General features: G+C 47.3%; 1 protein-coding gene across 1 annotated transcript; it reads left to right on the plus strand.

Annotated features, from left to right (window-relative positions):
* The first annotated feature begins 451 nt into the window (after window positions 1-451).
* On the plus strand, window positions 452-20026 carry glo1 (glyoxalase 1). The gene is made up of 6 exons (XM_070885827.1): window positions 452-594; window positions 2728-2810; window positions 8000-8140; window positions 15261-15328; window positions 16163-16252; window positions 19727-20026. The coding sequence occupies exons 1-6, from the start codon at window positions 520-522 to the stop codon at window positions 19837-19839; spliced, it is 570 nt and encodes a 189-aa protein (XP_070741928.1). The 5' UTR covers window positions 452-519; the 3' UTR covers window positions 19840-20026.
* Window positions 20027-21839: the final 1813 nt, after the last annotated feature.

Genomic DNA, 21839 nt, shown 5'->3' on the forward strand with positions numbered 1-21839 from the left:
AGGTGCTGATGGAGCAGAGGCAATGCTGGCCCTTTGCTCCAGCACTAATGGCATTGCCATGCAATCCGTGAGCCTCGGGCTGCTGGTCCCCGCACGGCGAAACCTCATCATCACAGGCAGTCCCTCGGAATCTAGGAAGACTGGCCTCCACTCCTGAAGTGAGTTCTTTGGTGGCTGAACAGTCCGATACGAGAGCCACAGAGTCTGTTAGAGGTGGGCAGATAGTCGGAACCAGGCATGTTCCGGCAGCATCGACCTGGACTTGTGATTGATCGACATTTGGGCTGCGGGGTGGGGCTCTTCCACTCGCCTGCCTTCTAATTGGTTGTACGGCAACAATCCCCGCCCTCTTTATGCACCTTCTGTATTCCTATTGGGCGTTCAATGTAAGGGGCGGATAGCGCTCGTTGGTTCATTGTATGATTGGACGATCTGGGGTTTCCTTTCGAGGAGCGGCATCGCCTCAGCCTGTGTCCTGCGCTGTCACTGCACTCACTCTGCTCTCTCACAGCGGCTGCAATGACTCAGGAGCCGAGAGGACTCACCGACGAGCAGGCTCAAGCTGCTTGTTCCGACCCAGAACCCGAAACCAAGGTTAGGCGGCGGGAGACCAGCTGTCAAGAGCGGGAGCGGTTGGATGCTCGGGGCTCGGGGTGGAGTCCGGCCCGGGCGGATCCATTGGGAAGCTCAAGGCCCCATGGTGGTAGATTGACCGACCGACTGACTGGTTGATTGACACGAATGTTGGGGGGGTTGGGGCATTGTAGGGCGGTTGAGATCACATTGCACCGGCCGGTGCAAGAATAGGAGCTGTGGAGGAGCAAAGGGATTTGGGTGTGCATTTGGGTGTACACAAATCTGGGGCAGAGGTATAGGTTGGAATACAAAAGTGAGCCAGTTATGCTTCACTTGTACAGAGCTTTGGTCAGAGCCCATCTGGAGTACTGCGTTCATATATGGGCACTGTACTCTGGAAGGATACTTTGGCCTTGGGGGGACTATAGTGCATAAGCACCAGAATGATACCAGGACTTAAAGGATTAAAATATGAAGATAAGTTGCAGAAACAGACTGTATTCCCTTGAGTTTAGAAAGTTGAGGGGAGGAGGGGGGGTGCAAAATCAAAGCACATGGTATTGGGGGTAATGTACAGACGTGGATAGAGAACTGGTTGGCAGACAGGAAGCAGAGAGTCGGGATAAACGGATCCTTTTCAGAATGGCAGGCTGTGACTAGTGGAGTGTTGCAGGGCTCAGTGCTGGGACCCCAGCTCTTTACAATATACATCAATGATTTGGATGAAGGAATTGAGTGTAATATCTCCAAGTTTGCAGCTGACACTAAACTGGGTGGTGATGTGAGCTGTGAGGAGGACACTAAGAGGCTGCAGGGTGACTTGGACAGGTTAGGTGAATGGGCAAATGCATGGCAGATGCAGTATAATGTGGATAAATGTAAGGTTATCCACTTTGGGGGCAAAAACGTAAAGACAGAATATTATCTGAATAGTGGCAGATTAGGAAAAGGGGAGGTGCAATGAGACCTGGGTGTCATGGTTCATCAGTCTTTGAAAGTTGGCATACAGGTACAGCAGGCGGTGAAGAAGGCAAATGGTATGTTGGCCTTCATAGCTAGGGGATTTGAGTATAGGAGCAGGGAGGTCTTACTGCAGTTGTACAGGGCCTTGGTGAGGCCTCACCTGGAATATTGTGTTCAGTTTTGGTCTCTTAATCTGAGGAAGGACGTTCTTGCTATTGAGGGAGTGCAGCGAAGGTTCACCATACTGATTCCCAGGATGGCAGGACTGACCTATAAGGAGAGACTGGATCAACTGGGCCTTTATACATTGGAGTTTAGAAGGATGAGAGGGGATCTCATAGAAACATAAGATTCTGACGGGATGGGACAGGTTAAATGTGGGTAGAATGTTCCTGAAATTGGGGAAGTCCAGAACCAGGGGACACAGTCTTAGGATAAGGGGTAGGCCATTTAGGACTGAGATGAGGAGAAACTTCTTCACTCAGAGTTGTTAACCTGTGGAATTCCCTGCCACAGAGAGTTGTTGATGCCAGTTCATTGGATATATTCAAGAGGGAGTTAGTTATGGCCCTTACGGCTAAGGGGACCAAGGGGTATGGGGAGAAAGCAGGAAAGGGGTACTGAGGGAATGATCAGCCATGATCTTATTGAATGGTGGTGCAGGCTCGAATGGCCTACTCCTGCACCTATTTTCTATGTTCTATGTTTCTATGTGATCGAATTGAGGTTAGGGTTGATACAGAAAAGCTATTTCCTCGAGTGCAGATTCCAGAACAATCTTAAAATTAGAGCTAGGCCATTTAGGATTGAAAGCACAAAGTGTAGTGGAAATGTGGAACACTCTTCCCTCAAAAGGCTATGAATGCTGGGTCAGTTGAAAATCTGTTTTTTTTTAATTGGGTAAGGGTAGCTAGGGATATGGAGCAAAAGTGGGTAAATGGAGTTGATGTATAGACCAGCCATGATCTAACTGAATGGCGAGATATGCTTGAAGGGGCTGAATGCCCCAATTGAATAGCTCTTTGTGTATAGGTTGCTACCTTCAGGGGAGAAGGTGAGGGACAACAAATTAAACAAATAAATTACAGGTAACTTGTTTTTTTTCCCCCCTAAATGTTATGTTATGAATACAATTCTTAACCGGAGCACATTTATTTTCCAATGTTCATACCAGTCCCTGTCTTTCAGGATTTTGTGATGCAACAGACGATGTTGAGAGTGAAAGATCCCAAAAAATCTCTGGACTTTTACACCAGAATCATTGGAATGACGTAAGAAACTTATTTTTTAAATTCTTAAATAAAAAGAGAACAGAAAGTGAGTGATCATTTGTAGAGATATGAATGGAAACCATGTATGGAAAAGCCTACAGACTTAAAAACAAAATGATGCAAACAGAAACCATTTGGTCAGCATCTGAAAGTCAGGTTACTTTCTGGGGTGCAAGCCTTCATTAATCCAGATCTTCAATGAAAGGTTAGACCTGAAATGATCACCTTGCTTTCTCATTTAGGTGTTGACTGAACTGATGTATGGTTCCAGCATTTTCTGCTTTTGTGTTTTCTCTCTCGCTAAATCAGATGGATTCTGGAAGCTTTGCAGTTTCCAGGATTTCGGTTGGTTTAATGTATCCTGCTGTTCTTAAATGAAACAGAGCTCCATGGAGTGCTATTCAAGTCTATGGAGCTTGCATTCTGACTCAAATAGTACTTGCAAGTAAGTGCATGTCAGAAATGCAGTCTACACTTCTGTTAATATTGCAGATTAACTTTTCCTAACTCACCAGCTTGGTACAGTTTGGGTTGCAATTTCATCTTGTTCACCACCCACACCCATAGTCCCCTCCACCCCCCCAGCCTTTGACCTCTAAGGTCTCTGTCCCTTAGTATGTATGTATCCCTGGCTGCTAAACACTCCATCCTTGCCCATTGTCCTTGCAAAAACTGTCGCTATGTACTCCCTGACCATCACCCATTCTAACTCTCCTGCTCAACAGTTCCATTGTTTCTCATAGTCTTCTACCCAAGTCATTCTGTTCTCTTCCCCAGTATTATGCAAGCCCCCATTTACTATCCAGAACTCTACTGCCCAATATAGTCCAAGGCACCTGTTGCCCATTCATACCGTGTTCCCAATTTATTGACTTCAAATCAGTTCACAAATTCCTCCATTGTCTTGTCCCACACTCGAACCTCCTCCAACATTACAGGCCACATTCTGTTGTTATCCAGCCTGCTGTGTGTGCCCCTGCTTCTCCATCAACATTGGCAGAAACTGCAGGCATCACAACCATGCACTCTGGAACTTCCTCCTTAAACTCCTCAGCCTCACCTCATCTTCCAATATTCCAAAGCCTCCCCAAGACCATCTCTTCAGCCATGTCTTTGCTCAATTGCTTCCCCTAATTCTTCTGATCCCACTCAGTGTTGCCACTGCCTCCACCCCCCACCTATTGAAGCACTTTGGGATGTTTTACCATGCAAAAGACACAAAGTAATTGCAAGCTATTGTATATTTATGGAAGCCTCCGGGTCCTGGACAATACTTTAAATAAATCATTATCTGTCAGTGGTTTGGTGGTTAGTCCAAGTTCAGATGTTAGATTTTGCCTGGTATTGACTCGCATTTTGTTTTCATAGAATCATAGAAATTTACAGCACAGAAGGAGGCCATTTCGATCCATCGTGTCTGCGCCGACTGACCAAGAGCTATCCAGCCTAATCCCACTTTCCAGCTCTTGGTACATAGCCCTGTAGGTTACGGCACTTTAAGTGCACATCCAAGTATTTTTTAAATGTGGTGAGGGTTTCTGCCTCTACCACCCTTTCAGGCAGTGAGTTCCAGACCCCCACCATCCTCTGGGTGAAGACATTTCCCCTCCTATCTCCTCTAAATCTCTCTCCAGTTACTTTAAATCTATGTCCCCTGGTTGTTGACCCCTCTGCCAATGGAAACAGGTCCTTCCTATCCACTCTATCCAGACCCCTCATAATTTTACACATCTCAATCAGGTCTCCCCTTAGCCTCCTCTGTTCCAAAGAAAACAGACCCAGCATCTCCAATCTTTCCTTTTTATAGCCAAAATTCTCCAGTCCAGACAACATTCTTGTAAATGTCCTTTGTACCCTTTCCAGTGCAATCACATCTTTCCTGTAATGTGGTGAGCAGAACTGCGTATAGCACTCCAGCTGTGGCCTAACCAGTGTTTTATACAGTTCATACACAACCTTGCTCTTGTATTCCATGCCTCGACTTATAAAGGCAAGTATTCCATATGCTGCCTTAACTACTTTATCTACCTGGACTGCTACCTTCAGCGATCTGTGGACCTGCACTCCAAGGTTCCTTTGTTCCTCTACATTTTTCAGTGTCGTACCATTTATTGTGTATTCCCCTGCCTTGTTATTCCTCCCCATGGATCCTTGGATTTATTAGTTTGACTAGTCTAACGTCTAATATTCTAATTGTGAACCTGTGGAATGCTCTACCACAAAGTTGTTGAGGCCAGTCCGTTAGATATATTCAAAAGGGAGTTAGATGTGGCTCTTACGACTAAAGGGATCAAGGGATATGGAGAGAAAGTGGGAAAGGGGTACTGAGGTTGCATGATCATATTGAATGGTGGTGCAGGCTTGAAGGGCTGAATAGCTTACTCTAGCACCTATTTTCTATGTTTCTATCAGTTGTGGGGAAGTTACTAGTGAGTGAGCATTTGGACAAATATGAGCTGATCAGTGAGAGGCAGCGTGGATTTGTAATGGGTAAGTCATGTCTAACAAACCAAGTTGAATTTTTTGAGGAGATAACTAATATGGTAAATAAGAGTGTCTATGGATGTTATTTATCTGTACTTCCAGAAGGCATTTGACAAGGTTATACCTAAGAGACTGTTAACAAAAATGAGTGCATGGAATTGGAGGCAACCTATTGGCTTGGATCAGGAAATAGTTAGGAGGTAGGAGACAGAGAGTAGCGATAATAGATATGTACTCAAATTGGCAGAATGCGGCTAGTGGTGTCACCAGAGATCTGTACTGGGGCTATAGCATTTCACTCTATTTATAACATCATGGGCCACCTCGACCTGTGTGAGACCACTGCAGGTCAGGGCTATAAATGGAGCTGGAGCACCAGGCCCTGGAACATTGTGGGCCACCTCGACCTGTGTGAGACCACCGCAGGTCGGGGCTATAAATGGAGCTGGAGCACCAGGCCCTGGAACATCGTGGGCGAAGGTGTGGCGAATGAGGGTACGGGACCCAGAAGAGCCGAGGGCCCTGGGGCAGCATAGGCCAGCCCACACTGCGATATGTGTGCGCACTAGGTATGTGCAGCAGAGCAGGTCTCTAGTTGTTCTGGTTCAGCCCTTGCCACTGGATAAAGGCCTCAAGCCCGTGTAGTGGCTGATGTGCAATGGTCACCACATGTTTAAAAAAAAATCCACTCCCTCAATTGGAGTTCAGGACTGGAACATTGGGTCCTTCATTGAAACATCTGTGAACTCTTCTGGAAGCAAGTCATCCTCGCTCGAGGGACCGCCTATGATGATGATGATTCCTCCCCAAATGCATTACCTTACACTTATCCAGATTAAATTCCATTTGCCCATGTTCTGCCCACCTGACCAGTACATTGATATCTTCCTGCAGTCCGCAGCTTTCTTCTTCAGTATCAACTGCACAGCCTATAATAGTGTCATCTGCAAACTTGTTAATCATACCCCCAACATTTAAGTCCAAGTCATTGATATATACAGGTGCAGCGTCGAGAATCCGGAGTTCCAGAAACTGGACCGATCGGTGGCAGGGTCATCCGGAATCTGTAAAATTATCTGGACTCGATGACCCTGCCGACCTCGGGCCTTGCCTCACCGCCGCTGTCCTTACCTCGGGGCCTCCTTGCCAGCCCGCCCGACTACCTCCTCAGTGGGCCCCGCCCGACCATATCCTCGGCGATCTGGCCTGCCCGAATACCTCAGCGGGCCCCGCCCGACCACATCCTTGGCGGGGCTGTATGGCCCAAACAGCTCCTCGGTGGGAATCCTCCCCCTTTCTGATCTGAAATACCCGAACCTGGGCTCGATGTTTACGGATTCGTGACGTCAGTAAGCAAATCGAAAGTCCGGAAAAGCCTGGAATCCAGAATGGCCTCTGTCCTGAGGGTTCTGGATTTTGGGCGCTGCACCTGTACCACAAGAAGCAAGGGACCCAGCACTGAGCCCTATGGAACCCCATGGATACAGCCTTCAAGTCACAAAAACAACCAATTACTCTTTGCTTCCTGCCTCTGAGCCAATTTTGGATCCAACTTGCCACTTTGCCCTGGATCCCATGGGCTTTTATTTTTGTGACTAGTCTGCCATTTGGGACCTTCTCAAAAGCAAAATCCATGTACACTACATCATATGCACTGCCCTCATCAGCTCTCCTTGTTACCTCCTCTCAAAATTCAGTGAAGTTAGTCAGACACGACCTTCCCTTAAATCCACGTTGACTGACCTTGATTAATTCATGTCTTTCCAAATGAAGATTTATCCTGTACCTCAGGATGTTTTCCAATAATTTTCCCACCACCGAGGTTAGGCTAATCCATATTTCCTCCAAATCAAATCTAATCTTGTAGAAAATTAAATGTAAGTGCTTCCTGTATTTAACCAGTGGAAACGCGTTGCCAGTTGTAATTGAGGCCTGGGCTTGTCTGACGATCCCTGCTGGCTGAAAACGGTGAACAAAGTTGCCACAAAAATCACAGCCAAGCAAATTAAAAAAAAAAGTAAACGGCCAGTAGAGATGCAAGATCTTTATCTGGGGCTGTGTGTTTAGGCTGTTTGTGCGTATAGGCACATCTTAAATTGAAGAAATAGATGTGCAAGTAAAACAGAAGGGGGAGGGGAGTGAAATGAGGGGCCAGAATAGTATACAAGCTGCTTTTATAGTGCAGGTGAGAAAGTGTGCTCTGCTCTCCTGTAGTCACATCCTTGTAGTGCATCCTATCTCCCCCTGAACCATCTGCAAAGTGGTTCCCTGTATTTGGCACATGTGCAGACTGGCTGCAGCAGCTTGGTTCCTGTACATGTGCAAACAACTAGTGCCATGGTACCACTAGAGCTAATCAAGGTGTGTGTGATGGCATCGCTGTTGGAATTGTGCTGATGAAGTGCGCGTTTACTGGGCCCAGGAAGAATGCCAGCAGGGGAGAAGACCCACTTTCAAAACGGGGGAGAAAAGAGAAAAAGTAAAATATTAAATCCGGTGCATTTAGCTTTGGGTTGTTGTTGGCTGTGTGAAACTATGGACCTTCTTTATCCCATCGTCTATTCCCTCCCTCTCATTCATGCACTCGATGGACCTACCTAAGCCTGCCACCCATAATCCTACTGCCCATTCGCTTCCTCTCACCCACTACCTCTCTCCCTCTTTCTGTATTCCTCTCTGATGGCTCTTCTCTACCTTGTTCACAGGCTGCTACAGAAATTTGACTTTCCCTCTATGAAATTCACACTCTACTTTTTGGGCTATGAGGACAAAAAGGAAATCCCAGCCGATAAGAATGAGCATACAGCCTGGACCTTCTCCAGGAGAGCCACCATCGAGCTGACGCAGTGAGTATGGTATTGAGGAAGTCGGCTGAGACAGATTGTGCTGCCTGTCCTGAATGCTGAATATTACTGGGCTTTCATTCCACTGTTACTGACTGGAAGCATCACACAAGTGACCATGTTTATCTGCATAATAAGTGATTACACTGTAAAAAGTAATTCACTGTCTGTGAAGGTGCTCTATATATATTTATATATGTAAGTTCTTTCCTTTCTTGTCCATCTTTAAGACATTTTATAAAGTACACATTCTATGGTTGTGGCATGTTACGTATGTGTAGAATACATGACACAGAGCGACATACAACAGCAACTTAACAACTTGCACTTAGATAGTGCCTTTAGTATAGTAAAACGTCCCAAGGTGCTTCACAGGAGCATTATCAAACAAAATCTGACACCGAGCCACATAACTAGATATTACAGAAGGCTTAGTCAGAGGTAGGTTTTAAGAGAGCGAGAGAAAGAAAATATATATGCACAACAGGCAGTGCTGGAGGAGGTTATGGAGAAAAGGAGGGGTGAGGCTATGGAGGGATTTGAAAACAAGGATGAGACTTTTAAAATTCAGGCTTTGCCAGACCTTGAGTCCATGTAAGTCAGCGAGCACAGGGGTAATGGGTGAACAAGACTTAGCGCAAGTTAGGATACGGGTAGCAATTTAGAGGGTGCAAGGTGGGAAGCCAGCTAGGAGAGCATTGCAATAGTTGAGTCTAGAGCTAAAAAATGCATGGATGAGGACTCCAGTAGCAGATGAGCGGAGGCAGGGGCGGAGATGGGCGATGTTATGGAGGTGGAAGTAGGCGTTCTTGGTGATGGAGACGATATGCGATCAGAAGCTCCACTCAGGGATCAGTGCTGGGACCCCAACTATTTACAGTCTATATTAACGACTTGGAAGAAGGGATCGAGTGTAACTTAGCCAAGTTTGCTGATGATACAAAGATGGGAGGAAAAGCAATGGGTGAGGACTCAAAAAATCTGCAAAAGGACATACAGGCTAAGTGAGTGGGCAAACATTTGGCAGATCGAGTATAATGTTGGAAAGTGTGAGGTCATGCACTTTGGCAAAAAAAAAATCAAAGAGCAAGTTATTATTTAAATGGAGAAAGATTGCAAAGTACAGCGGGACCTAGGGGTACTTGTGCATGAAACACAAAAGGATAGTGTTCAGGTACAGCAAGTGATCAGGAAGGCCAATGGTATCTTGGCCTTTATTGCAAAGGGGGTGGAGTATAAAAGCAGGGGAAGTCTTGCTACAGCTGTACAGGGTATTGGTGAGGCCACACCTGGAATATTGCGTGCAGTTTTGGTTTCCATATTTACGAAAGGATATACTTGCTTTGGAGGCAGTTCGGAGAAGGTTCACTTGGTTGATTCAGGAGATGAGGGGGTTGACTTATGAGGAAAGGTTGAGTAGGTTGGGCTTCTACTCATTGGAATTCAGAAGAATGAGAGGTGATCTTATCGAAACGTATAAGATTATAAGGGGGCTTGACAAGGTGGATGCAGAGAGGATATTTCCACTGATAGGGGAGACTAGAACTAGAGGGCATGATCTTAGAATAAGGGGCCGCCCATTTAAAACTGAGATGAGGGTTGTGGATCTGTGGAATTTGCTGCCTTAGAGAGGTGGAAGCTGGGACATTGAATAAATTTAAGACAGAAATAGACAGTTTCTTAAACGATAAGAGGTTATGGGGAGCAGGCAGGGAAGTGGAGCTGAGTCCCTGATCGGATCAGCCATGATCTTATTGATTGGCAGAGCAGACTCCAGGGGCCATGTGGCCTACTCCTGTTCCTATTTCTTATGTAATCAGACGGTAAGGTTGTAAATGGTCTGGTTCAGCCTCAGAGTGGCCAGAGATTGGGATGGAATTGAGGCTAGGGAATGGAGTTTGTGTCTTTGGTCTTGCCAATATTTAATTGGAGGAAATTTCTGTACTGGAAGCAGTGTGATAAATCAGACAGTGGAGGGGTCAAGAGAGGTGGTGGTGAGGTAGAACTGGGTGTCATCCACGCACATATTGGGGTCTTCTGGAATCCAGTACAGTTAGCTAGCATTCGGTTTTGAGGGTGTTCCATGTTGGGCAATGGGGTGAGTCAGGGGCCTCAGCACAATGTGGTCAGGGTTTAGGTATTGTGCTGACAACTGCTGGACAGACCACCGCCTAATCCGCTCTGTCATCAACATCAATATCATCATCATATGCAGTCCCTCGGAATCGAGGAAGACTTGCTTCCACTCCTGAAGTGAGTTCTTTGGTGGCTGAACAGTCCAATACGAGAGCCACAGACTCTGTCACAGGTGGGACAGATAGTCGTTGAGGGAAGGGGTGGGTGGGACTGGTTTGCCGCATGCTCTTTCCGCTGTCTGTGCTTGATTTCTGCACGCTCTTGGCGTTGAGACTTGAAGTGCTCAGCGCCCTCCCAGATGCACTTTCTCCACTTAGGGCGGTCTTTGGCCAGGGCCTCCCAGGTGTTAGTGGGGATGTCGCACTTTATCAGGGAAGCTTTGAGGGTGTCCTTGTAACGTTTCCACTGCCACTTTTGGCTCGCTTGCTGTGAAGGAGCTTCGCATAGAGCACTTGCTTTGGGAGTCTCAAGTCTGGCATGTGAACTATGTGGCCTGCCCAGCGGAGCTGATAGTGTGATCAGTGCTTCAATACTGGGGATGCTAGCCTGGAAGAGGATGCTGATGTTGGTGCGCCTGTCCTCTCGGGATTTGTAGGATCTTGCGGAGACATCGTTGGTGGTATATCGTTGGTGATATATCTCCAGCGACTTGAGGTGTCTACTGTACATGGTCCATGCCTCTGAGCCATATAGGAGGGTGGGTATTACTACAGCCCTGTAGACCATGAGCTTGGTGGTAGATTTGAGGGCCTGGTCTTCGAACACTCTTTTCCTCAGGCGGCCGAAGGCTGCACTGGAGGCAGAGTTGAATCTCCTCATCAAAGTCTGCTTTTGTTCAGAGGCTCCCGAGGTATGGGAAATGGTCCATGTTGTCGAGGGTCGTGCTGTGGATCTTGATGACTGGGGGGCAGTGCTGTGCGGCGAGGACAGGGTGAATGCCCACAGCGCTTGGTTTTCCCTCCAGGCCACCATAACCAGTGCCTGCGAAGAGACGCTCGGTCACTCAACCAGGAAACAGCAGGAGGACTGGTTTGATGAGTGACCAGGAGATCCAAGAGCTAATAAATCGCAAGTGCAGGGCAAATTGGGAGCAGCAAAGCAGCTTTACGGATGGCTTAAGGCCACGGTCCAATAAAAAATCCACGACCTAAAGAACAGATGGCGGGTGGAAAAAGCGCAGGAGATTCAGCAGCTGGCCGACAACCATGATGTGCGAGGATTCTTCACTGCAGTCAAGTCCACCTACGGCTCAAGCACCCAAGGCCCCACCCCAGTGCTGGCCAAGAATGGAGAGACACTCATCAAGAACACTGAGGCAGTCAGGACCCGCTGGAAGGAGCACTTCGAAGATCTCTAAGCGAGACTCTGCCTTTGCCACGAGTGTCCTCGACTCCATCCCATAGCATGTTACCTGCCACCATCTCGGCAAGACCCCAACCCTGCACGAGGTAGAAAAGGCCATCCGTTAGCTCAAGAATAACAAGGCATCGGGAGCGGATGGAATCTCCGGTGAGGCACTAAAGTATGGCGGAGAGGCACGAATGCATGGCACCTCTCATTGGAAGGAGGAGAACATGCCAGGAGATCTGAGATGCCGTAATTGTGACCATTTTTTTTTTAAAAAAAGGGGACAAGTCCGACTGTGGCAACTGCAGAGGAATCTCCGTTAATCAGTCGCTGGGAAAGTCATTGCTAGAATCCTCCTCACCCGGCTTCTCCCTGTGGCTGAGGAGCTTCTCCTGGAGTCTCCGTGCGGATTCCGTCCACTACGGGGTACAACAGACATGATCTTTATGGCGTGACAACTGCAAGAGAAATGCAGGGAACAGCGCCAACCCTTGTACATGGCCGCCTTTGACCTTAGAGGCCTTTGACACCGTTAACCGCGAGGGACTATGGAGCGTCCTCCTCCATTTCAGCTGCTCCCAAAAGTTTGTCACCATCCTCCGCCTGTTCCACGACAACATGCAGGCCGTGATCCTGACCAACGGATCCATCACGTCTGTCCGGACCGGGGTCAAGCAGGGCTGCGTCATCATGCCAATCCGCTTCTCGATCTTCCTCGCTGCAATGCTCTACCTCACTCCTCAAGCTACCCGCTGGAAGTGAACTACAGAACCAGTGAGAACCTGTTCAACCGTCGTCGCCTCCAGGCCAGATCCAAGACCGTCCCATCCTTTGTCGTCGAGCTACTGTACGCGGACAACACCTGCGTCTGCGCACATTCTGAGGCTGAACTCTAAGTCATAGTCAACATCTTCACTGAGGCATACGAAAGCATGCATCTTACACTAAACATCCGCAAGACAAAGATCCTCCAAAAACCTGACCCCGCCACACAGCACTGCTCCCCCCTCCCACCCCCCCCCCCCCCCCAGTCATCAAGATCCACGGCGTGGCCCTGGGCAACATGGACCACTTTACATACCTCAGGAGCCTATTATCAGCAAGGGCAGACATCGATGACTAGGTTCAACACTGCCTCCAGTACGCTAGCGCAGCCTTTGGCTGCCTCAGGAAGAGTGTTCGAAGATCAGGCCCTCAAATTTGGCACCAAGCTTATGGTCGACAGGACTGTAGTGATACCCGCCCTTCTGTGTGGCTCAGAAGTGGACCATATACAGTAGACACCTCAAATCGCTGGAGAAATACCACCAACGATGTCTCCGCAAGATCCTGCAAATCCCCTGGGAGGACAGACTCACCAACGTCAGTGTTCTCGATCAGGCCAATATCCCCAGCATTGAAGCACTGACCACACTCCACCAGCTCCGTTGGGCCACATTGTTCGCATGTTTGACGCAAGACTCCCAAAGCAAGCGCTCTACTTGGAACACCTACACCGCAAGAGAGCCCCAGGTGGGCAGAGGAAACGTTTCAAGGACACCCTCAAAGCCTCCTTGATGAAATGCAACATCCCCACTGACACCTGGGAGTCCCTGGCCAACGACCACCCTAAGTGGAGGAAGAGCATCTGGGAGGGTGCTGGGCCTCGTTGCCGAGAGCATGCAGAAAGCAAGCGCAGAAGGAGCGTTGGGCAAACCAGACTCCCCACCCACCCTTTCCTTCAATGACTGTCTGTCCCACCTGTGACAGAGACTGTAATTCCTGTATTGGACAGTTTAGTCACCTGAGAACTCCCCTTTTTAAAGTGAAGCAAGTCTTCTTTGATTTCGAGGGACTGCCTAGGATTGTGCTGTCTTTTGGGGTGTTAGTATGGATAGTGGGAGGCTGAGGTGTCCTGGATCAATTGATGGTGCAATTTCTGTCATTTGGAGCTGTGAGGAGGGTGGTCCTCCAGAAAGTGAGCCCACACCTGGCTGTATACGCGAGACTTGAGGAAACAGCTTCTGCATCACTTCCTCAGACTGGCAAAAGTCCCACAGTAGTTTTAATCTTTTTGGCTGTGTTATGTTCCTCTTCATGAAGGGCTAGTCCAACCTGTTAATGTAAGTAAGAACTGGGGTGACCTTACAGGCTGAGAGCGACCTTCTTGTGAGAGCAGAACAAGCAGGCAGATCACCCCATGCACCTCCAACTCGGGATTACTGCTCTTCCTCCCACACCCTCTAGTCCTCCAACTCGGGATTAGCATTTCTTCCCCACACCCTCTGCTCGGGATTATGACTCATTTCCTGCAGCCTCCAACCTGTTCTCATTATCCCTTGCTCCTGCCATGCCTCTAACTCAGAATTACAGCTTCATACCCCAGACTGTCATTTTGTGTGGTCCTTTTATTGTCGTTGGGTCAGGAATTCCAAGATATTGATCCAACACTATTGTGGGAGAACCATCACAAGGACGGCAGTGTTTCACATCCGTATCTGTCAAGTGCATCCAGATACAATACATCATGCATTTTTTATAATTCCTTTTTTAATGTGATAAACTATCCTGAAGATGGTGGATGTTACTGGATGAATTTAGGATTTATGAGAGCTGAATTCCCCCTCTCAATCCCCTCCCCTTTTTTTAAGACGCTCCTTTAAAACCTACCTCTCAGACTAGGCTTTGGTCACCACTACTAATATCTACTTCTTTGGCTCAGCTGCTTGTTTTTTGATTATACCTCCTGTGAAGTGCCTTGGGACATTTTTCTTTGTTAAAGGCAACTATACAGGGTATTGGTGAGGCCGCACCTAGAGTACTGCATGCAGTTTTGGTCACCTTACTTAAAGAAGGATATACTAGCTTTGGAGGGGGTACAGAGACGATTTACTAGGCTGATTCTGGAGATGAGGGGGTTACCTTATGATGATAGATTGAGTAGACTGGGTCTTTACTCGTTGGAGTTCAGAAGGATGAGGGGTGATCTTATAGAAACATTTAAAATAATGAAAGGGATAGACAAGATAGAGGCACAGAGGTTGTTTCCACTGGTCGAGGAAACTAGAACTAGGGGGCACAGCCTCAAAATACAGGGGAACCAATTTAAAACCGAGTTGAGAAGGAATTTCTTCTCCCAGAGGGTTGTGAATCTGTGGAATTCTCTGCCCAAGGAAGCAGTTGAGGCTAGCTCATTAAATGTATTCAAGTCACAGATTTTTAACCAATAAGGGAATTAAGGGTTACGGGGAGTGGGCGGGTAAGTGGAGCTGAGTCCACGGCCAGATCAGCCATGATCTTGTTGAATGGCGGAGCAGGCTTGAGGGGCTAGATGGCCTACTCCTGTTCCTAATTCTTATGTTCTTATATAAATACTAGTTGTTGTTGTGGTTGAATTAAAATTCGGTTTTGAGAAGACTTTTAAAAGCAGGGAGAGAAGTAAAAGCCAAGAGGTTTAGGGAAGGAGTTCCAGAGAATAGGGTCCAGATGGCTGAATGCTCTGCAACCAGTGGAGGAGCAGCAGGGATGGGGAAGTGGATGCACTGTCTGGGACATGGGGTGGTGAAGGTTACACAGCTGGGGTTAGGGCATATGGGATTTGAATGGTATAGTGATGTGTTGTATTATCTGAACCCTCAATATCCTTGTCTGTACTTTGCAGCAACTGGGGCACTGAAAATGATGAAAACCAGGCCTATCATAATGGGAACTCCGATCCTAGAGGATTTGGTAAGTTTGTCTCGTCATTTTGGTTCAATTGTTTTTGTTTGAAAATTTTTGTGATGGATCACTGTCCAGCTTCAATTCCTGCTTTGCTGTGGTGGCATTTCCCAGTTGGGCCAACAAAATGTTAATTTGTCTCCGACTAGGAAAGCAGTGAAGGGTGTATGGCTTTTGGAGGCAGGGAGGAAACCAGCTAGGGTCCTTGCTCCAGATTCCTATTCAGTGTGTGTGTGTTTGTCATCTTTAGGTTTGGCTGTGCTGCCTGCCATAGTTGAGTAGTCTACCAAGGTTAGATAGCGATCAGCAGTGGGAAGCCTGTTTAATTTCTTTCTCCTCCCCATACTATCTGTTTCATAGGCAAAGGATGCTGAGGTGAATGCTATGCCACCACTGTCACTTTGACTGAGATTGATTCAGCATAGATTGAGAACATCTAGAATAAATGGAACTAAGCTTTCGACAGAACTGAAGGAACCCTTCAGAATACAAGACCATATATATTTTTATTTTTATATATGTACATTCCTCAGCTCTCCCATTCCTGGCAATCTATATATGTATGATTATCTTCAATGTTGAATATCGCACCAGTTCACAGGACAGATGAGCTGCTCCTGGGTTTATGCCGAAGTTGCTGTGAACCAGTTGCTAGGAGGTGGCTTTTAACCAGGAAGTGGCTTCTAACTGAAATGTGCGCTGGTTACTGCTCTATAGCTTAGAGCCGGACCTTGGAGAAGGTGGATTGTCCCTCCGAAGTACTGTGCTATTCTTAATGGAATGTTCAAGTAGTCTAATGGTCATTGTCTTGAATTTTCACCTGCATCTAATACTCAACCGCAGGTCACCTGGGCATTGCTGTCCCTGATGTTTACGCAGCGAGCAAACGATTTGAGGAGCTGGGAGTAAAGTTTGTAAAAAAGCCAGATGATGGTGAGTAACCCATTGCATTTGCTAATATTCGTTTGTTTTAAGCGATTAGACAAATCTTCAAGTGATATGATGTGATTGGGATTACGGAGACGTGGCTCCAGGATGAGCAGGGCTGGGAACTCAACATCCAGGGGTATTCAACATTCAGGAAGGATAGAATAAAAGGAAAAGGAGGTGGGGTAGCATTGCTGGTTAAGGAGGAGATTAAGGCAATAGTTAGGAAGGACATTAGCTTGGATGATGTGGAATCTATATGGGTAGAGCTGCAGAACACCAAAGGGCAAAAAACGTTAGTGGGAGTTGTGTACAGACCTCCAAACAGTAGTAGTGATGTTGGGGAGGGCATCAAACAGGAAATTAGGGGTGCGTGCAATAAAGGTGCAGCAGTTATAATGGGTGACTTTAATATGCACATAGATTGGGCTAACCAAACTGGAAGCAATACGGTGGAGGAGGATTTTCTGGAGTGCATAAGGGATGGTTTTTTAGACCAATATGTCGAGGAACCAACTAGGGGGGAGGCCATCTTAGACTGGGTGTTATGTAATGAGAAAGGATTAATTAGCAATCTCGTTGTGTGAGGCCCCTTGGGGAAGAGTGACCATAATATGGTGGAATTCTGCATTAGGATGGAGAATGAAACAGTTAATTCAGAGACCATGGTCCAGAACTTAAAGAAGGCTAACTTTGAAGGTATGAGGCGTGAATTGGCTGAGATGGATTGGCGAATGATACTTAAGGGGTTGACTGTGGATGGGCAATGGCAGACATTTAGAGACCGCATGGATGAACTACAACAATTGTACATTCCTGTCTGGCATAGAAATAAAAAAGGGAAGGTGGCTCAACCGTGGCTATCAAGGGAAATCAGGGATAGTATTAAAGCCAAGGAAGTGGCATACAAATTGGCCAGAAATAGCAGCGAACCTGGGGACTGGGAGAAATTTAGAACTCAGCAGAGGAGGACAAAGGGTTTGATTAGGGCAGGGAAAATGGAGTATGAGAAGAAGCTTGCAGGGAACATTAAGACGGATTGCAAAAGTTTCTATAGATATGTAAAGAGAAAAAGGTTAGTACAGACAAACGTAGGTCCCCTGCAGTCAGAATCAGGGGAAGTCATAACGGGGAACAAAGAAATGGCGGACCAATTGAACAAGTACTTTGGTTCGGTATTCACGAAGGAGGACACGAACAACCTTCCGGTTATAAAAGGGGTCGGGGGGTCTAGTAAGGAGGAGGAACTGAGGGAAATCCTTATTAGCCGGGAAATTGTGTTGGGGAAATTGATGGGATTGAAGGCCGATAAATCCCCAGGGCCTGATGGACTGCATCCCAGATTACTTAAGGAGGTGGCCTTGGAAATAGTGGATGCGTTGACAGTCATTTTCCAACATTCCATTGACTCTGGATCAGTTCCTATGGAGTGGAGGGTAGCCAATGTAACCCCACTTTTTAAAAAAGGAGGGAGAGAGAAAACAGGGAATTATAGACCGGTCAGCCTGACATCGGTAGTGGGTAAAATGATGGAATCAATTATTAAGGATGTCATAGCAGTGCATTTGGAAAGAGGTGACATGATAGGTCCAAGTCAGCATGGATTTGTGAAAGGGAAATCATGCTTGACAAATCTTCTGGAATTTTTGAGGATGTTTCCAGTAGAGTGGATAAGGGAGAACCAGTTGATGTGGTATATTTGGACTTTCAGAAGGCGTTCGACAAGGTCCCACACAAGAGATTGATGTGCAAAGTTAGAGCACATGGGATTGGGGGTAGTGTACTGACATGGATTGAGAACTGGTTGTCAGACAGGAAGCAAAGAGTAGGAGTAAATGGGTACTTTTCAGAATGGCAGGCAGTGACTAGTGGGGTACCGCAAGGTTCTGTGCTGGGGCCCCAGCTGTTTACACTGTACATTAATGATTTAGATGAGGGGATTAAATGTAGTATCTCCAAATTTGCGGATGACACTAAGTTGGGTGGCAGTGTGAGCTGCGAGGAGGATGCTGTGAGGCTGCAGAGCGACTTGGATAGGTTAGGTGAGTGGGCAAATGCATGGCAGATGAAGTATAATGTGGATAAATGTGAGGTTATCCACTTTGGTGGTAAAAACAGAGAGACAGACTATTATCTGAATGGTGACAGATTAGGAAAAGGGGAGGTGCAAAGAGACCTGGGTGTCATGGTACATCAGTCATTGAAGGTTGGCATGCAGGTGCAGCAGGCGGTTAAGAAAGCAAATGGCATGTTGGCCTTCATAGCAAGGGGATTTGAGTACAGGGGCAGGGAGGTGTTGCTACAGTTGTACAGGGCATTGGTGAGGCCACACCTGGAGTATTGTGTACAGTTTTGGTCTCCTAACCTGAGGAAGGACATTCTTGCTATTGAGGGAGTGCAGCGAAGGTTCACCAGACTGATTCCCGGGATGGCGGGACTGACCTATCAAGAAAGACTGGATCAACTGGGCTTGTATTCACTGGAGTTCAGAAGAATGAGAGGGGACCTCATAGAAACATATAAAATTCTGATGGGGTTAGACAGGTTAGATGCAGGAAGAATGTTCCCAATGTTGGGGAAGTCCAGAACCAGGGGTCACAGTCTAAGGATAAGGGGTAAGCCATTTAGGACCGAGATGCGGAGGAACTTCTTCACCCAGAGAGTGGTGAACCTGTGGAATTCTCTACCACAGAAAGTAGTTGAGGCCAATTCACTAAATATATTCAAAAAGGAGTTAGATGAGGTCCTTACTGCTAGGGGGATCAAGGGGTATGGCGAGAAAGCAGGAATGGGGTACTGAAGTTGAATGTTCAGCCATGAACTCATTGAATGGCGGTGCAGGCTATAAGGGCCGAATGGCCTACTCCTGCACCTATTTTCTATGTTTCTATGAGATCTTTTCCTTTGCAAACTCATTTAACAATCAACTGATTTTTGTTTTCATCTGTTCCTATTTGACAGCTGTCTCCCAAAACGGTTTCACTGAATGCAGACGATTGCTGTTGAAATCAGTGCCATTCGTAACCACAATTTCAATTTGTTGCCAAAAAAAATTATTTCCCCATTCATAGCTTTTAGTTGTTGAGGTGTATGGAAGACCATCACATTGAATTTAAGGGGTACGCAGGTCTCCAGCAATTTCCCCATGGCCTGTTCAATCCCTGCTCTATGCTGTTAGCTGGTATCTCAGTTGGAGATCTGGCCTCAGCACCCTGGGTAAAACTAGTCAGCATTCCTGCTCCTGATCACTATCCAGTAAACACTTCTGAGTGTGCATGTGTGTCAAGTGAGGACTGGATCGGGCTTGGCTGTGATGCCCATTATGAGTGACTAGCCTGCTGGAATTTCATGCTGTTCTTGATGCATGAATAATGCCTAGTGGGGTGAGTTGCAGGTGAGACTTGAGCAAGAGGGAAGGGTTGGGAAGTGGTGAGAAATAAAATGAATACCAATGCTTGATTTTTTTTTTTCTTGCTTCAGGTAAAATGAAGGGGCTCGCTTTCATTCAGGACCCGGATGGTTACTGGATAGAGATTCTTAGCCCAAACCAAATGCTGACCAATAGTGCCTTAGGTGAGAAGTGTGGGATGTGAAGCTGGATGGCTAGTTGCACACTGAAGTATACAGAGCGCTCATTGTCTGACCCATGCAAGTTGTACCAACGAAAGTTGTATCTCTGTACCTACAGTCAGACATTACAGTATTGTTTTTCCCTGAAAATAACTAGAATTGTACTGCAGTGGAATTTGGGCATTTAATATAAATTTTGTAGACTGGAAATTTTTCTTTAAAGTTCAGTTATCTCTGGACAGTCACTACCAACGTCCTGGTATACCAGAAAGTCATATGAACCAATCTCCAAGGAAGGTTGCGGCTGGAATATTCCACAGGTGTGAAGTCCCGGATCTGCAAGAACTTGGGGGTCGGAATTTGGTTGATAACGCATGCTGATGACGTCGGTGTTAGATGCTGGGAGTGGCACTCGGTATTGTTCACGCCTGATGTGAAATTCAGTTGACATTTTGTAGGGGCGTAGAAACTTAATGTACCGACGGCTAATGCCATGGAAATCATGACGTCAGTACGCGTGCAATGCATCCTTGGCACATTTCTCACCACATTCACTTTTGCCACCTCATTTAACAGATGGCGTCCATGACGCCTGAAAAAGTTGGACTGCACAAGGTGGAGAAAAAAATCGGGGGTGTTATTTAAAGGGAGTTGCAGCCCGGTGCTCGGCAGTCTCGGTCAGTGCTGCGTTTGATGCTTGCACAGACAGTAGGATGTTGGTGTCGCACTGCTGCTGCATTGTCAGATTGACTACTAGTAACTGAACTTTGAAATCTCTATCTCGCTGTGACCTGTGCCAAGTGATAGGGGCAGTGATGGCACACCATGTCTTCCTGAGGCGATGACTTGAAAGGTGCTGGCTGCAGTGGCCGCTTATGGTAAATGTGGATCCTCCCCAGAGGAGAGGCCCCAGATGGCAGAGCAGGAGGCCGTACACAAGCAGAGTTTACCACGTGCAGTACTCTTGAGATGTTCTAGGATCAGTGTTTTAAGAAGGCTGAGGTTCCGCAAGAGGTGGTCACAGAGCTTCACAACCTTCTGTGGACATATCTGGCAGCTGACATCGGCACTTGCACCTCGCTGTCAGTGGCAGTGAAACTGACTGCGGCACTGAACTTCTGTGCTACCAGCTCCTTCCAGTCTCCTGTAGGCGATGTATGCAACATCTCAGTTTTTGTAGTAGATTGCTGCATTCGCCAGGTGACCAAGGCGCTCTACGGCCAACGATTCGCAGCATGTCAAGGCAAGAGTAGGATGAGTGCACCCATGTCTTTGCCAGGCTAGCGGCCTTCCCCTGGGTTCAAGGAGCCATTGATTGTACGCATATGGCATTGAAGGCCCTGCCCCACAATGGAGAGATCTTTTGGAATCGTGAGGGATTCCACTCCCACAACGTACAGCTGGTCTGCGATCACAGGCAGATGATCTTCGCTGTCAATGCCTGATATCCTGGAAGCTGGCAGCTGCCATGATGCCTTTTATCATGCGGGAGAGCACTGTGTCACGACTCTTAAAGCCACCGCATGAGGGCCATGGCAGGCTCCTGGGCGACAAAGAATATGGTGTGGCCCCCTAGCTGATATTGCGGATTGGTGTCATCAGCCCTGGCGAGCAGTGCCACAACCCAGGGCGGGCCATTGTCGAGCAAACGGTCAGGGTTCTGAAGCAGTTGTTTGACTGCCTTGACCGTTCTGGAGGGGCATTCCAGTACTCACCTGATAGAGTCTCCGTGTTCACCATTGTCTGCTGCATGCTGCACAACCTGCCCATTATGAGGGCCCAGCCATTACTATCAGGGATGGATGATCCACCTCCGGAGGAGGACGACGAGGAACCTCACCGAAGAAGGTGGCAGCCTGACACTGCTGCGGTTGGAAGAGCTGCTCGTCGGAGACTCATTGCTCATTGATTCCAATGAATGAGTCTTGACGTGCCCAATGGCCAGCCTATACATGTGGGCACCAACTCTAAACACATCGCTACACACACTGCAGCCCTCCGTCTTAAATAATCAGTTCATCAT

This window comes from Pristiophorus japonicus, chromosome 7 (assembly GCF_044704955.1).
Source record: "Pristiophorus japonicus isolate sPriJap1 chromosome 7, sPriJap1.hap1, whole genome shotgun sequence".
Taxonomy (NCBI): domain Eukaryota; kingdom Metazoa; phylum Chordata; class Chondrichthyes; family Pristiophoridae; genus Pristiophorus; species Pristiophorus japonicus.

What these genes read in the sequence shown, in the direction of transcription:
- glo1 (XM_070885827.1), top strand. Translation starts at nt 520, where the DNA reads ATGACTCAGGAGCCGAGAGGACTCACCGACGAGCAGGCTCAAGCTGCT. An exon ending in ACCCAGAACCCGAAACCAAG is followed by an intron (nt 595 to 2,727) that starts GTTAGGCGGCGG and finishes CCTGTCTTTCAG; the next exon opens with GATTTTGTGATGCAACAGAC. An exon ending in GCCACCATCGAGCTGACGCA is followed by an intron (nt 8,141 to 15,260) that starts GTGAGTATGGTA and finishes TGTACTTTGCAG; the next exon opens with CAACTGGGGCACTGAAAATG.